The sequence below is a fragment of the Heliangelus exortis genome, chromosome 13 (genome assembly GCF_036169615.1).
Source record: "Heliangelus exortis chromosome 13, bHelExo1.hap1, whole genome shotgun sequence".
Classification (NCBI taxonomy): domain Eukaryota; kingdom Metazoa; phylum Chordata; class Aves; order Apodiformes; family Trochilidae; genus Heliangelus; species Heliangelus exortis.
This window is the reverse complement of record NC_092434.1, coordinates 12,300,296-12,317,368: the sequence shown is the minus strand read 5'-3', so window position 1 is coordinate 12,317,368 and position 17,073 is coordinate 12,300,296. Positions and strand designations below refer to the sequence as shown.

The 17,073-nt window shown below is 38.9% G+C and overlaps 1 protein-coding gene and 1 long non-coding RNA gene across 13 annotated transcripts; one reads left to right on the top strand and one right to left on the bottom strand.

Annotated features, from left to right (window-relative positions):
- Window positions 1-436: 436 nt before the first annotated feature.
- On the bottom strand, window positions 437-6,760 carry CNEP1R1 (CTD nuclear envelope phosphatase 1 regulatory subunit 1). Of its 4 annotated transcripts, XR_011728494.1 has the most exons (8): window positions 6,627-6,757; window positions 4,286-4,357; window positions 3,592-3,675; window positions 2,734-2,807; window positions 2,169-2,278; window positions 1,979-2,033; window positions 1,619-1,722; window positions 437-1,253 (listed from the first exon to the last, which is right to left on the bottom strand). XR_011728494.1 is itself a non-coding variant. In XM_071756861.1 (7 exons), the coding sequence occupies exons 1-7, from the start codon at window positions 6,649-6,651 to the stop codon at window positions 1,681-1,683; spliced, it is 462 nt and encodes a 153-aa protein (XP_071612962.1). In that variant the 5' UTR covers window positions 6,652-6,757; the 3' UTR covers window positions 760-1,680. The 4 variants fall into 4 exon arrangements, 2 of the variants coding, with proteins under 2 accessions (XP_071612964.1, XP_071612962.1); XR_011728495.1 differs by lacking the exon at window positions 3,592-3,675; XM_071756861.1 differs by having other exon boundaries at window positions 760-1,722.
- Window positions 6,761-6,918: 158 nt separating this feature from the next.
- Window positions 6,919-16,663, top strand: LOC139802084 (uncharacterized). Of its 9 annotated transcripts, none has more exons than XR_011728491.1 (7): window positions 6,919-7,140; window positions 7,401-7,492; window positions 9,089-9,123; window positions 10,024-10,093; window positions 11,781-11,894; window positions 16,105-16,200; window positions 16,411-16,663. It is a non-coding gene; the product is annotated as an uncharacterized lncRNA (long non-coding RNA). The 9 variants fall into 9 exon arrangements; XR_011728492.1 differs by having other exon boundaries at window positions 6,919-7,176; window positions 7,401-7,479; XR_011728490.1 differs by lacking the exon at window positions 9,089-9,123.
- Window positions 16,664-17,073: the final 410 nt, after the last annotated feature.

Sequence of the window (17,073 nt, the reverse complement as noted above, 5' to 3'; positions counted from 1 at the left end):
AAGCGGCAACGCCCTCCACGGCACACGGGCAGCCCGGGTCAGCCGCCGCCAGCAAGGTCAGCGAAACGCGGCTCTGCCCAACCTAAACGGGTGTAACTTTCCCCGCAGCTCTGCCACAGCAGCCTCAGCAGCATCCCTAGAGGTGTTCCAGGACAGATGCCTATTCTAGAGGTGTCCCCACGGGTCAAAAACTCAAAACAAGGTGAATGTTGAACGAAACAATTTTTACAAATAGCACTTACAGATGCGGGATTGACCTGTAGGGTGGAAAACTGGAAGGACTTTCCCTCTGGTGTCAGTATCTTAAGAGTGTAAGAACCACATCAAATACAAGACATGTTGGTCTGGTACTGAAGTTAAGACTTCAGCTATAAGCTTCTGAGCTCTTCAGAGTTCACCCGTGATCTGTATTTGCACAGTACAAAAGAAGATAACATCTGTTTATACAAAGAATTTATTTTACATACAGTTACCTACAAAATATACAGCAGTTAGAAATAATGGGTGGGCAGAAGACTTACTGGAAAAATTACAGGAGACAATTCTTAATGTCTCAACTGACAAAGTTACATCAATAGGCTGCCTGTAAAAGCCAGTCTACCTTGTAGTAGGAGTTACTGAAGTTTCAACAGCTTTGCAGTTCTAGTCAATTAAAAGAGTTTGAAACAATTAAAAAGGCACCTTGAACAATTTAAACTTAAAACTCTTCATAATTTTAGCTATTCAGCAGTTACACTTTATACATATAACATCCACACCTTGTTTTTAACACTTTGAGTAACACATCTCGTTATTTTATTGTGGCACTCCGTATTTTCTTCACTAAATCTTTAGTTTTACATTTGCAATACTAATTTTATATTCAGACTATCACAGCATAAAAATCCACAGAGAATGGTCATGTGGACTTAAGATACAGTACAACCTTGCAATCGGGATGATACAAGCATATTTAAGACAATCTTTAAAATATTAAAATGTTAAAAGAGCAGTGTTGTGAACCAGATCAAACAAGGAGCTACGTATGACCACAATGAAAGTGGCTGGTGCACTATATATACAACTTGACAAACGTGATCCTTGAAACAGTTGCAGAGTTCTTAAAGGGTAAGACCAGTCTTCTCCAGCACAGAGGACAGTCCTTCTGCAAGCCTTTAACCAGTTCCAAAAAGAGCGACCAGGAAACAAGGACAGCCGTAATCAGTCAGTGTGCTAATGAAACATCATGGGAATGGTAAGTGTTCCTTTCAATACTGTTCATGAGAACAAAAAAATCCATACAGCAAGTATTACTTCTTTTCCTGAACATTGGCATTGATCTGCTATTTACAATAGCTTACAAACACATGTAACACAAATGAGGTTTGATTTTCAAGTTTGACGTCATAGCCAATTAACATACTTCACCTGTATGTTCTTTTCTAGCCGAAGTAAAAAAGTGACACTAATACTGAAAAAGAGGTAATCAGAAGTAGCAAAAGCACTGATATTATGATAACAAAGAATTTGGATAAATATTCAAGAAAGTAATATTGCACACTTTCACTGTCAACTGTGTAAGACTTTTACTCCCAGGCAGTGACAACCAGTCCTGTTTGTTTTCTTGCTGTCATACTACCTTAAAAAAAAGGTCATTTTTGGTTTTCCATGGCAGTGGAAAAAACTGAAGGAAGACAGCCCTTATTGAACATGAGGCCTAGGTTTCAAAATTAATTTTCCAGTCTGCAAAGAAAAAAAAAAAAAAAAAAAAGAAGTTTAGACCCTGAAAGTTGAGCCCAAAAACTGTACTTCAAGTTCAAATTTACCAGCTCAGTTTAAAATGACACACAGAACAATACTAAGTATTCTATATTCCATTTTTACAGACAGAGTTTTTTAAAGTGTATACAAGTGCTATTTAGGAAAAAATACAGCTATGTGTCTTTTTGAATCATCTGTATTTAAACAAATATAAGTTTAGACAACCACAGATACTTACATCATCACAGGACATATTATATTCTGCCAAAACAGTTCTACATCTGGCTGCTATACTGTGTGGGCTTTGTCAAGGAAAGCAGCTAACACTTGTACATTGAAAAGTAAAAACTGAAAAAGCAATATTAGCATAGGCTTCAATAACAGCATTAACTACAACACTTCTAACCTTACAAACTATTGAAGGATACATTGATGGGGCCACCACTCTTTTATGTATTCCGGCAAAGAATAAGCCTATTAGGGTGATACAGCTAATTGTGAAAAATGGGTGATTCCAAAGTGATGTGAAAAATGACACCTAGGAAAGAAATCAGGTTAGTCCCACTATATACTTTTTAAAACACACAGAAAGTTGCTGCCTAGTTCACAATTAAAAAGCAAACAATAAAAAAAAACAAACCCCAACCAAACAAAAAAGCCCTGCTCCTAGTCATTTCTTCCTAGTCATTTCTAAGTACTCCCGATCAATTCTTTAGACAAGCATTCAAGGTGTATCATTTTTGGTAGGAACTGTCCCTGGTTTTATTCCACAAGAATTCCAGACAGCTTGAGACCTCAACTCTAATGACGATCTCTCAGTTTCCTGGGAGAACCACCTTGAGCTTTTTTGTTTTCATGATCACAGAATGGTTTGGGTAGGAAGGGACTTTAAAGATCACCTAGTTCCAACCCCCTGCCACGGGGAGTTGCTGATACTGAACCACTTGACTGCAACACCAAGCTATGAACATTTGGGATCACCATGATCACTACCTTTTGTGTCTCCGGGTCTATTAACCAGTTCCAAGCACCAGTTGCTGTGCAGACCGATACCACTATCAGAATCACTGATGAAGAAAAGAATAAAAATCAAACAGTATACTCTACTCTTATTAAGAAGCATTTCTTTTTCAGCAGCAGCTCTTAAGCATTTATTTCTTCTCCCACTTCTAGGGGAGGAAAAGCTTGTATTTGAAAGGCAGAAATGAGAACAGGTGAAGAAAATTTTATTATGTGGAAACAAAGATCTGTACAAGTGTCCTGGAAAGGACAAGTAGGTACCAAAATCTAAATTCTGTCAAGTGAAAACACAATGATGCTCTGAAGAAACAAAAGGTTCCAAAATAACACAGCTAGCAAAAATATAAGTTGGAAGATTGGAGTGAGAGCTGTACCGAATGTTCTGTATGCCATTTGAATTTATGCAACCTGGGCATCAGAAATGCAGCACCACTAACTTGCAAAGCAGAACAAAAGTTTCTATTCCCTAGCTTTTCTATGCAAGAAAAGCCTGAGGCATTAGCACCAGCAGTTTCAGTGGCACATCTGAATTGTGTTATGTTCCCCACAGTGATACACAGGATTACAAGCAAGGGTAGCCAGCATAAAGAAACACAAAATTTAAATAGGACTCAGAAGGCATGTTAGCATTAGCACAAGATTAACAAAAAACTACACATCCAGATTTGCTTAGAAAAAAAATTCAATTCACTGTTAATGCATAACACTAGATTAGAGTAACACAAAATACTCGACTGATTCTGAGATTACAAAGAGTTGGGGATCAGGGATGATGGAAAAAGAAAACAGGAGAAATATAAAGGCAGAGAAAGATCATATTCTATTCCACACCCATAAAGCCTTGCAGCTTCCACTGGACATTTGGCAGTTCTGAGTGTTTTCTGTGGAGTCTGAAGTTCTGGATACAAATAAAGTCTTTTACCAGGGAAAAAAAAAACAGAAGAGAAAAAAAAAAGAAACAAAACAACAAAAAAAGAAAAAGAGAAAAAACCCACAGTTACATCTAGTATGGACTACTGATCCCAAAGCTGGCAGCATATCTGCAGTGTTTTTTTGCCTTCCCCCCTTCTTCAAGCATTAAAGTTCGAACAGCAATGAGGACATATTCTGACATCAAGGCACACTACTGTTACTTTTTCACCTTTAGATTTGAGAGACTATCTAACCCAATCATATTTAGTTCAAGTAACTGTTGTGACTGGGAAGTCTGAGCCTTCAGAACAAACAAACAAAGACTTACAAAAAACAAACCAGAAGAGAAGCAAATACACCTGTCACAACTCTTTCCACATTAATTCAGCCTTGAGCCAATTCAATCTTTACCTATTTTTCAAACTCTGCCTTAAGTATTAGTTGAGTATCTCATATTATCTTGTTGCAAAGTGTTTGAACGTGCATCACAGAAATTTTAAAGAGCACTGAAGCACAGATTTTTGTATGGGCAAACATAAATCAAAGATACACACTAATAAATGTAAAAAGCTTGAAAGACAGTCCTATTTATCTCTTGGAATATCAAACTTACTTCTCCAACGTCCTGTAGCTGGTTGCAAACATGCAATATACTCAGTAAGTCTTCTTTCAAAAGCTTTGAGATCTGGGGAGGATGTATATCAAGCATAATTAGATCTTCATCTATTTATTACAATTTCAATGTAAAAGACAGAAGGAATTCACTTTTCCTCTGTGTAAACTCATTTCTTATGCAGGCAGAGAAAATCAGTGCAATCATTTAGATTTAATAAAAGCACAAAGTAGCTCCACACAACTTTTTTTAGCTAAGAAGTATAATGACCAAGTTACACTAAATACAAGAAACACTCCCACATAAAAATAAGGGATTTGATATACTTGAGAAACCAGAGTATTTTAGAAATCTTTAGAAGTACCGAGAGTTAGATTTAGGATAGCTTAAATAACCCTTCCACACAAGAAAAATTACACATTTTTTAGTATTAAGTACATTAGGAAGTAATTAAATTCTATTATCTATGTAGTGGTAATCAAGGAAAAAAAAATTGGCACTTCCCAGCTGTTGGTGGGATAACTTGTAGCAGCATGGCTCTGACGATTTTGTAGAAACTTAAGTGCCATGATAGGTATATATGCACACATATGCATGTAAAAAAACATAGCAAAGACTATCCAACAATCCAACAATCTTATTACATATTTTTTTCTTTACACAGATCTTTCTTATTGCCACCATATTCTCATGGCTTTTTCCATTGAAATTACTGTTCAAGAATTTGAAGTTCATTTAATTTCTTAAAAAATCTCTGCCAATCACCTGTTTGCCTACAAGGAGCTGCTTCACCTGAAGTCTATGATAGATTTAAGCTTCTCTTTAACAAAGTCAAATATTGACAACATTCCAGTCAAAGCTAGAATTTTATCTGGAATTGTTTTTATCAGTAGAAACTTAACTTTCAGCTATAGAGTTTCAGTTACCATCACTCTGCAATTTTTTTCCTTCAACTTGCAACTATCACTAAATTTTTATCACAATGAAGATATTAAAGAACAAGATTGGAAGAAATATACCTATTTTGATCATAACTAATGCAGTTTTCCAAACTGCAAATTTACTCCTAAGTGGTTTGGAGTTGAATTCATGAGGAAGATGACAGCATCTTGACTTCAGCCACAGAACAGCTAACTAGTCTTAATTACTGCCAACAGCCCGGTAGTTATGGCCTGTCCTCCACCTCCCTTCTGGGGAAGGGAAGCCACTGCCATCAATTAAAGCTAATTAACTATTCCCTGACTAGCACAAACCCCTACAACGAGTTACTAAAGGGAGAGGGGAAATACGAGGCACATGAAAACCTGCTATTTCAGAAATTGCACCCCGTAGGCATAAAATCAAGCAATTGATAAACAAGTTCTCAAGAAAACACATAAAGTGTAATCAGCTTTAAAAAAAAAAAGGATTTAAAAAAAAATGGAAAAAACAAAAACCCTCAGAAGACAGAAGCTTAATGCTTCAACTTATTTTTGGATATCCATGTAACAAGGACATTCTCGGAGTTTATCACTTTAGCACCCAGCATCTGTAATCAAGGCACACTCCTTGAATCTCTACAGCTTGTACAAACACACCCACAAAGCTGGGACAACCTCGGACTACCATTTTCTGTTGACCTGTCTGCCTCTACGATTCGCTAGAAAACAGCTGCCGAGTCTGAGACACTGATGCATTTTAGAAATCTCAGTCTTATCTTTGGACACAAAAAAACCCTCATTTCTGTGTTTCGACATCCTGTAAACTTCGAAGAATTTGTTATACAAACCACCGAGGTCCTCAGACAAGATGGGGTTATTTGAGGTCACGTTCTTTAAGAGCCCTGGCACAGCGCAGTGCCTGGTGTGCTAGATGGGGCTCTTCCCGGCTGGAAGAAACGCATTTCACGGAAAAACCCACGAGCGGAGCAGTAGCATAAGGAGACTCGCACAAGCTCAAGTCAGAGGACACCGAAAGGGAAAGCCAACAGGGCAGGAAGGCGGCTGGCGGGCCCGCCCCCGGCCCCCTCAGCAGAGGCCTCCCCCATGGGCTCCGCTCTCCGCCTCGGCGGGGCGGCCGGAGAGCAACGGCAGCAGAAGCCCGGCCCCGAACCTCAGGATACGGCCCCAGAGACCCCGCCCCAGCTCGCCTGTCTGGGCCGAGGAGGAGCGCCGGCCCCGGGAGCGCAGTGGAACGGGAGCCGAGGCCTCCCGGGGCCGCTTCGCCTCCCTCAGGGCAGCGCCTCGGTGGGGCCCGCTCCAGAGGGACGAGGCAGCGCACCCGGGCAGCCCGGGAGCGGTGCCGGAAGGGCCCGGCACGCCGAAGAGACGGCTCCGGGCTGGCTGCGGGCCGCCGCACTCACCCTCAGCCTGGTCCAGGGAGTTCATGGCGGGCGGGCAGAGGCAGCCACCGGCCGGGCCCCCGCAGCCACCGGCCGCCCCCCGCCAAACCCGCCCCGCACACACACCGGACGGCCCCGCCCCCACAAGAACACCGCGCCCTATTGGCCAGCCGCCCACTCGCCACGCCCTCAATCAGCAAGCGCGTCTCGCATTGGCTACGGGGAGGGGAAGGGGCGTGGGCCGGGCGTGGGTTCAGACATTTGAGGGCGGTGGCGGCGGCAGCGGAGCTGCTATGGGTCCTGCGCGGGAGGAGGGAAGCACCCGGAGGGGCTGTAACGGGGCCCGAGCGGGAGGGGGGAAGCACGCGGAGGAGCATCCGGGGGCTGTAACGCCTGCTGGGCAGCGCTGGAGCTTTTCCCGAGTTTCGGTCTCCTCTGGCTGTGAGGCTTCCCCAAGCTCAACCGCGGCGGAGCCCTCTCGGGGCGCTTTCCTGGAGCGCAAGGCCGCTCTCTCTGTTGGATGAAGGGGTCTGAGGTGGTCCCACGCATCTGCCCTTGGCTGTAGTTAAGGGTGGGCTTTTCCGAAGGGGCGGCGGGTCCTGGCGAGACGGCCGTGGCCTCCCCCGGCGCCGGGGAGCGGTGTGGGTGCCGAGGGGCGGCCTGCGGGGCTGCTTCTGCCTGAGCGGGTCCCGCTCCTCCGGGCCGTGCTTCGTTGGTGACTGTCGTCAAGAAGAGGGTGATATCTGAAACGGGGAGTGTCCACAGGCACTGTTTAAAGCTTAAGTGTTTTTATAGGTTGGGCGTAGCCCGGGGAACCAAGGGCGATCAGCAGTCGTGAACCCATGGCCCTGACTGGTGTCTGCTGGAGTCCCAGGTAGGATATGGAGGTAACTGAACTGTTGTTTTTGCTAAATGAAAACTCATGATTTTGCATAGATATTTGCCACTAGTTTTACCAGTGTAAAAACATCTAGAAATACTCCTACTAGTGGTGGTTGGAAGTTTGTCAGCCATGTGGAAAGGCTGAGCACACAGGATTACAGAATTGCTCTGGTTGGAAAGACCTTTAATATCAGTTCCAACCGTTAGATCGTTGAGTCCCAACTCAGTGGTGTTACCTTTCTAGTGGTAATAAAGACTCCAGCAGGCATAAGCACAAGAGTATGTCACAGTGTCAAAAGACTGGAGCCTGGAAAGTAGATACATTCTTCCTTACTGCAGTTGTTCTCTTGCAGTTGGTAGAACCTTAAATTGGTGGCCAGGGAGTTAGATGCTACCAGAAAAAGGATGTGCTGTGCATGGCCCTTGAAGTTTTCGAGGATTCTGAAAGTATAAGAAAACTGTAATTTGCACTGGGCTATTTATATTCTATGAGCTTGTTCCTGAGCTTATCTCCTGTTGATCTCTGTTATGTTGCTGTAGCTATTAGCTTTACTTCTGAACAGATATGGACACCTTAAAGCTGTGTTTTATTTAAGCTTTCATGTTTTGTAACATTTAAAACCTGAACCTACACTAGGAAAAAATTCAAGGAGCGATAATGCTTGAGGTATTGAAGTAGCTTGTAATACCTTTATTGTTTGTAATGTAAAACTTCTTGGTCAATTCAAAATTATTTTCCTGCATTTTTTCTGAGTAACTTTTATTGTCTTCTGAACAATTCTGACTGAAGAGCAGCTGAACTAAATGAGATGAAACAAAATAACTCATTATAATACATCTATGACTTGAATAAACTTATATCTAAGTTTAGTGTATATGTTCGTAACCCTTTATACTGTTCTGTGCCAAAACCTGTGAAGCCTTAAAATTACCAGCCTCAGCAAAAGGATCTGGTGCACACTTGGATTGCTTCATAATGCAGAGATGATTGGAAGAATAGTGTTTTGTCAGTCTGGAATGATATCTCAAGTATTCCTTTCAAGGTGCAAGGGATGCATAGTTTTGAGTTTAACATCTTAGGTATCTGTTTCTGGTTCTCACAGAACAGATATGTTGAGCATAATGTGAGAGCATCTGTTAGCAGCATCTGCTATCAGAGATAATTAGGGTGGGGCTGCTTATTTATTATAATTGCACTTCCAGCCTTCTGCATAATCCCTTCTCTGGCTTCTTTGCCTCTAAGCAATCCCCTCTTGAGGACACATCCTAATGCTTAAGGCTGTGTAAAAATCAGTCTTTCTAAATTTACTTATTCTGTATTTTTATAAATCTGTTTATTGTAGTTTCTACCTTCCAGGTTTGAAGAATGTTATCCTAACTTACGTTTACATGAGGGTAGTGTTTACATATCTTCTATTCTTTTTCCTTGGAAGTTTAAAATCTCATCAAGAAACTGTCCCTTTTTTCTTCATTTACTCTTTTTCCCTGAGAAGTGTTATTTTATCTCTGGAACTCTAGTGTTTTGGGTTTTTTTTAAGAAAATCCATATATGGGACTTCTTGTTAACAATGTTTTTTTGCTGAAACCATTTTTAATTGCAGGCCTATTGAAAACATTTCAAAGTGTACCCTGCAAGGTAAGCTTTATCAAATGGCAGCATCTTCAGTGGAAAAGAAAATGCCTATGTTGGACATCTGAGCAAAATCTTCATTATCATCTTCACACAATAGTGTAGAAATTCCTAGTTCATGTCTTGACATAATAGGAGTTTCATTTTCACTCCTCAGAATTGTAACTTGAAACTTCTTCTATCACATTGAATGTAAATAAGTTATGGGTTGAGATGCTAAAAATGGTTTGAGTTTTGGTAGCCTGTAAAGCTAATTTGTTGTCTTCTCCTTTTTTCTGCAGCTGAGGTAAGGTAGTAAAACTCTCCCTCTTATTCCTTATAGTGCTTCAGAAGACAGGACTCTTTTATCCAGGATAACTTAATTCTGGTTTTTAGTTTATTGTTCCTCTTAACGCATACTAGAGTAGCCTAAAAGAATGTTGTGCAAATTCTGTGGTTTAGAGAATGACATTGGAGACAAATGGCAAAAAATTGCCACCACAGTGTTTTAGTGCTCTGGTTGTCTCCAATATTATTTAATCTCCAAACTTGCTTTACTTCAGCCCAGGATGGATCCAGTTAGACTCAGTGTCTTCTGAAGTGATTAATATATAACAGAGGTGTTGCTAGGAAGCATTTTGTGAAAAAAGTGAATCTTTGGATATATGAAGTATGAAATTAAAACTCCCTCAAACGTTAATTTTTTGTCACATATTTGTGTTATGCTAGAATTCTTGTTCAGTCTTATATTGTGTATTCACATCACTTATTTGCTATAGTGTCACTCTCAAAAAAACCCACACAGTTGTACTACAAAAATCTATTACATGGGACTATTTTATAATTGTTCAACACTTTGGGTTATTTTACCTTTTAAAAGACTTGTCTGCCAACATCCACCTAGCCTCATATTCATATCTCTTTTAGTACAAATCCTTGCAAATCATGTCAGAAACCATCAAGATGATTATTCAAAGGTTCTTGAAGGTCTGAATAGGTAAGAAATTTTCAGTAGCATAAAAAGAAATTACTCTAATGCTTTGAGCATGCTATATGCTTAACAAAAATATTTGTAATGCTATAGAGGAATATGCACTTGAGTTAATCAGTCATCTGGTCATATAAATAAGGAAAATCTCATGTTTTTAAAAGCCTGCCAAATTCTAGACTCTGCTCTGAGATTGAATTCCAAAGCACATCTCTTATGGGTACCTGGCTTGTGAGTTTGAGTCTGTGGCAAAAGGATCTGTTGCTCTCATAATGATTGGAATCAACAGCTTCTGTGGGGTACAGGCCTGATTCTAGATACTTGTTTTTTGAAAAGCCTCTTTTCTCATATTATGCTTTGTTTCAAAAGTAAGCAGGGCTTTTCTCTTGTTCTTTTCCAGAATGCATATCTCATTGGTTCTGGACCTGTCCTCCAGTTTTTTATGATTTTGTGATTTTGTAATTAGTAACATTTTTTCCTTAAATTTCTTTCTATTAGTGTAAGGGAAATTTACTCTCCACTAGAAACTAAATCTAACTGTCTATGTATGCAGAATGCATAATCAAATTCCCTGGAGGTGACTGTTTTCAAACTTTTTCTATTTTACTGATTTATACCTCTAAAAATAAGCCTGAAGAGAAGTTCTCGGGAGTTTTAACATCACCTGACTTAGCTCAGCCTGTAGTTTAAATACATTTCATGTTAATTTGTTATTCATACATTCTGAAAAATGTTGGAATAGGATTAGGTGATGTGTTCCTTTCAGAAACTTTGGTATAGTAACTCTTGTAGGAAGGTTAAGTGAGGCTTCTTAATGAACCACTAGGGAATTATTTAAGGAATGAGGTATTCAGCTTGACAGGAATATCATTGTAGTACTGAACACAAAGCTGACTGGTAGTTGACCTAATTTTAAGGTGTTGACCTTCTGTTGCAACTTGATCTCTCACCTGTGTGATAAAGTATTTTTCTTCTGAAGAATGTATCAGTGCTGAAGAGGGTAATATTCTACAAAAGGCTGTTTTTTTAAAAAAAATCTGGCAACTAGGAGCTAGGAGAAGTGGTTTGTTTTGAGAACTAGCAATGTGAACATACTACACTCAGCTGAAGAGAAGAAAATACCCACAAATATTTGAGTTACTTAAGGAATGCAAAGCATCCTATGAGGAAGAACCGTGTGTTATTTGCAGATTTAAAAAAAATGGAAGGTGGCTATATGTTGGAGATAGGCAAGCAAGCTCATTTCTTGTGACTCTTAAACTAGTGTGCATAGCATGGTTCTTCAAATTATTTAAGGAAGATGTTATGCAATACAGATCAAAAATGTTCCAGCTTAGCTCCTAGTGTCTGCCTATAGAAAGTGAGTTTTCCTCGTTTCCCAGTTCCTTTGCTTGGAGTGAGATTTGAGTACCAGCATCAAAATGGAATAAAGTTTAGGAGAGAATGGGACAAAAGTTAATCCTCTGTGGATTGAAATTGTCTCTTCTCAGACTGAGAAGTCTCCAGACAAGTTTAACCATGTTTCTTAAGCCTTTTTGCATGTCTGTAATAAATCTGTGGGAAAGAAGAAAAGAAACCCTTTCAAAGAACATCTTTTTTCATTTTTAACAGTATTGTTAAATGATGTAGTGATGTCCTAGTATAGTGTGGCAGTCTGTGCTGTTGCTTAATTGATTTTTTTTTTACTTGGTTGCAGATGACTGTACCTGGGATAATTGTAGAGAACAGCTATACCTGCAGTTGTGTGGACAGATGCAGGAAGAATGAGTTGTCTTCTGATTATCATTGTTGGCATCAGCAAGGAGCAAAAGTAGGTTTCTATTAAGATTTTTTTCAGATGATTCTGTTATAGAGATAGTGATTACATAGGTAAGTGCAACCCAGTTCAGAAATGTGACCCTGCAAATACGTAGATAATGGTTGACGATCATGTCCACTTAAGGTTTCTGGTTCACAGTACTTAGTTATCCCTAACATTTTTTGTGTATCTCCCAGGCTTTGGAGTAGGATAGCCATGAGGGAGCTCTCTAGCTTCTTAAAAATTTGCTTTATAATTAAGTGTGATCTCAATCCAGTCATACTTTCTCCTTTTTAATAGCAACCTTGCAACATTTGGCTGCCATATTTACTTGAGTAATTTTTGCTGATTGAGGCATGTCAGATACCTTTCCAATTTGAAAGATTCCTTTCAGTTGCCAGTAGAAGGAAATATGGAAGCTGGCTTATACAATGAGTACTTTTTAGTGCACAGAACTTTATTTTGTCTAATTTCTAGTTTTTTGTCAGTGCTTGAAGCAAAACTTGAAGAATACAATGGAAAAACTGAGTTCTTGGAGAAACACTCTTAAACAGAAGACAAAATGCTATCATAAGTTTTTCTAATCCTGAAAGAGTTAATTTTCATTATATTGCTGCTCATCTTCTGGAGGCGAGCTGTGTCAACTTGAATAGAGATCTTAATCACTCAAATACAGATGCTGCTTTGATATTCAAACTTTCATTTCTCTCTTTGTCCCCATAGCAAAGTGTTTTGCACTGAATTTGTTAGTGGCATCCCATTCCTATGTATTTAATCCATTTGAAACTTACAGGAAATGTAGACTATATATTCTGCCTTCACATGTCGTTGAATAACAGAATCAACAAAATCCTTTTAAGCTGAGACAGTTGCTTTTTGTATTGAATTCTGGTGCTGTAAATGCAATATTTAATTCCCTTCTACCTCACTGACCTCTGTACTTGACATATCCCCTTCTGATGCTCAAATATGATTGGGAATACACCAGAGATTTTCTGTTTCAGTTCATGGAGTATTGCAGAAGTGTAGTGTTACATAATCTCTTCAAATGTGAGTTGGAAATTTTCTGCCTCTATCATGGTTTAGTGCTCTATTGAAAAGCTTAGCCCAAGTAGTAGGGAGACTTGAAATCCAGATAGGAAAAACTACAGCTGCTGCAGCTGGCTTAGTTAATGTGACTGAAATGTGAGATAATCAGAGAAGGTTATAAATTGACTTCCAATTTTTTTAACAATTGAACAAATTGATTTGTCAGCTTCAATTATTTTACAGTTGTTTTAAGCCCAAACATGTTGCTTTAATATGTAAATGAAACACTTTTAGAACTGTTCAGGTGTACTGCAGTATGAAAAATAAGCCATAGCTCTTCCTTGTCTGTCCCCTGGTAATTAAAGGATCAGTATTAGCAAGTTTTTTTGTTAATGAAGCAAATGGAGCTTGTGCCTTATCTCTCTGTATTGCTATTGGTAGGGAATGTCAACTTCAGTCAAAGAGTAAAGTAAGATATTGTTAAATTCTTTAAAGGATAACCTTTAGCATCTATCCTCAGAACATATGAATCACTAAGCTCTATTTTTATGCTTTCTGTCTTTGGTATTTTTCTGAAAACAGGCTACTGACAAAGCTATAGTAATCCCAGTGTAATAGTTCATAATGGGCTGTTATTTTCAGTTGAGTATTTCCCAGCATGCTAGGATGATAGAATAAAATGTCTTTAACATTTATTACTCCAGAAATAAAAGATTTAATCAATTACAAGAACCTGGTCTTGTGGTGGACCTACGTAAGTCACATCTTGTGTGTACGCTCCAAGAAGTTACAAATGATAGGTTTATACTCTTGAATATCCCCACGTGGCACTTCTCTTGTACTGTAATCGTGCTTCATTGTTTTATTAAAGGAAAGTTTAGCTTGCTTAAGAGATGTAACTTAAAGTAGTCCCCATTCAGAACAAAAGTTTGTTTCTTTAGACTAAAATTTTAAATGCTAATTAGTTGCACTTGGTAACAAAATTTGACCTAGTTAAAATGAGTGTTCTGAAATAGTTTATTGAAGTAAAATATAATCATGATACATGGGGTGATTAAACATCTGTCCTGAATTGTTGCTTTTTAAATGGCATAAAATGCATGCAACAAACTGTCAGATATAGCAACCAATGAAGGAAAGCTGTGCCAGGCATACAGTCTGTCTCTGAGTATTACATATTTAAGTGCAGGGAAATACTTGGACTCAGTAAGTTACTATACAAATATTAGAAGATTGAAGCTATTAAAATTTTACCACTGTAATGCAACTTCATATTTTAAGTGTATATCAATGACATGCATCCTGAAGTAGTGTGTATATATTCTTCACAGAACTGAACATGTTATAAGGGCATACATAAATCCCCTAATGGACACTTTCTCTTGCAAGTTATGGTTGCAAAGTGAGCATTTGATCATCTGCATTTAAGGTAGTGATATCCAGCAGTCTAAGTAAAATGCAACTCCTAGGTTTAACATAATTCAGTAATAAGAAAACAAAACAACAGAAAACCCAGCCCAATATGGAAATTACAGACTTAGAATATCTGTGCCATTTTGATCTTGGGAACTATTCTATGGAAAATTCTTGGAATTCCTTGTGATAAGGGGATAATGAGATTCCTGCAGTCTTCCACTCTTATGCTCTTAATCTATTTTGAAGAATTGCTTACCACTTTTGTTCACTTAAACTAATCCCTGTTCAAACTGATCCTTTAACTCAGGTTGAAGACAGTGTCACAAGGATGCAAGCATGGGCACCCAGACCTTAAGTAATAGTCTTGCTCTTCCACTGCCCTGCAGGATTGCTGTCTTGCCAGTCACCCCTTCCTTAGGTTAAAGCTTCAGCTGGGAGACTGTCAGGGGCTCTTTGAATGCTGTTTCAGTTTTGTATTTCAAAGTAGTTCTGTTTTTGTGACTGAGCTGATCACTTGTTACAGCACATTTACTTGTAAAAGCAGAACAAAATGTAGGATCTACTATGTGAACTACAATCAAGTAGATAGGTTGGATGTGGAAAAATCTGAACTTGCAAATATTTGGCAGTGATCAAATAGTAGTTGAAAGACTGAAACTCAGCCATGCTATTTTCAGAGCAAACTTTATGGGAAAGAATAGGAGAGAAGGGGAGTATGCTGTTCTTTATCTAAAAATGAATTTTTTTCTATAGTTATAAAAGCGTAAGAATATAAAGCTCATCTTTTATGTCCTTAGTCTGAAATCGGATTCAACTACTGTCCTTGCATCTCTTTGAAGTTGGTATGGGTTGAGGTGAACACCTGGCTATTTTGGAAAGGCTTTTTTTCCTCCCCTGTTGTGAACCTTTCTCACTCTACAAAGCTTTCTTTTTTAGTTACCAAGTTGGTTGCTATTCTTTTGAGTTTCTGAAGCTCATTGGAAACCAAAAGGACAGGAGAAACAGCTAGGGCGGTTCAGGTTTTAAACATTCATATTCTTGGATGCATAAGATTTAAAAGTATGGTGCTTTGTTGTAAATTAAATACTGCTCTAATGATTGAAATTGTGATACTTGCTTAATTGGATTATTCTGTTTTATTAATTGGTAGTGTAAAAAGAAACCACAGGTACACTTTTGACAGCTTTCGATTTTGGTGCCGAGTCTGATTGCTTGGAATGAATAGTAAGCACAAACTCTGTCAAAACTAGTGACCTATATAATGGTCATGGATTAAATCTTGCTTGGAACCAGACTCAGATGACATCTAATGTGTCTGTCATGACAAAATCACTCAGAGGTAAAATCTGGCTTGAACTTTCTGTACCATTTCATTGTTTGTGTTTTAACTTGCATATTCAGGTTAACATAAATATCAGGGAGAGTTTTGCTTTGATGTGCTCCTGCTAAGATTAGTAACACAGCAGCTCAGTGTGCTCTGTTGTTAAATATGTACAAAAAGGTTATAGTTGTAGCTCAGTGGTTGTAGATCTTTTAAAGTAGGGCACTATGAACAATACAGGCTAAGGCATTTGTGGTCACTGCTTTGTCTGCAGTGCTGATTTCTGTACCAGTTTTCAGATGGGTAACTGGCAGGTCTTAAGCCTGGTGGTTTTGAACCCATGCAGTTAAGAGTGTTCTGTGCAAACAAAAGCAGATTTCACTGTGTTTCAAAAGAGCTGGCATTTCTAAACAAGATTGTCAAGTGTAAAGGATAATCTTCTACCTCTTCTTTTAGCACCTGCTAAAGGATTTGGACTTCTGGGATATTCTTGATATCAACCTGCAAAATGGCCCCTGCTTGGAGAGATGCCTTGCCTTTTGCCAGTGTCAGGTGAGAGTGACCAGGTCTGTAGCTGTTTGGTTTAATAACTGTGAATCACTTCTAGTTAAGCCTGATAATGAAGTAAAGTGAAAAATCAAGATGGTAATTAGCCTTTCACTGGAAGAGTGGAAGTGATTTCTGGATACAAGTTAGATGTGAGGAGGGTGACGAGATACAGAAACTACAACTGTCTTACAGTATTTGGGTTTTTTGTCACAGCTATTCATGTTAAACCAGCACAGCACCAATTCGAGATTAACTTGGAGGACACTGACACCATTTGCAATAGTGGAAGTCTTGCAACCACAGGAGCATTGCACCTTCTGTTGCTCTCCACCCTGTGATAACTCCTGAAAAATTTATGAAGTCTTTTCTGTTGAAACAAATGTTCATGAATGGCATTGTTGTAACTTCATAATTTTAAATTAAAAGATGCTAAACAGTAACAAAATAAAGTTACCTGTTTTACACAGTTGTCACCAATTTTGCTTTGTGTTTGAACTCCATCTGACTATTCAAGAAAGAATGGGCAGGTCTGGTCAGACTTGGGCTTCAGTGCATTTTGAATAAGATGGGTGGAATTTCTCTCAATTCATGGAAAGTACATCGGTTGTTTTTGCATTTTACCTTAGAGATGACAGTAAAAGGACTAACTTTAGCCTCCAGAATTGTTAGTGTGTCTTGGTTTGTCTAATAACTGACAGTTTTGAAATAGCTTTATACTGATCTCTTTCATATTGAATTTGTTTGGCATTGGGTGTTATATTTTCATTTGTGTTTACTTCCATTATAATGTGAAATTATTCCAGTGGAAAAATTAAGGAAAACATTGAAATTTTTATTAGAAAGGCAGATGAGTAAATTCATATGAATGATAACCAG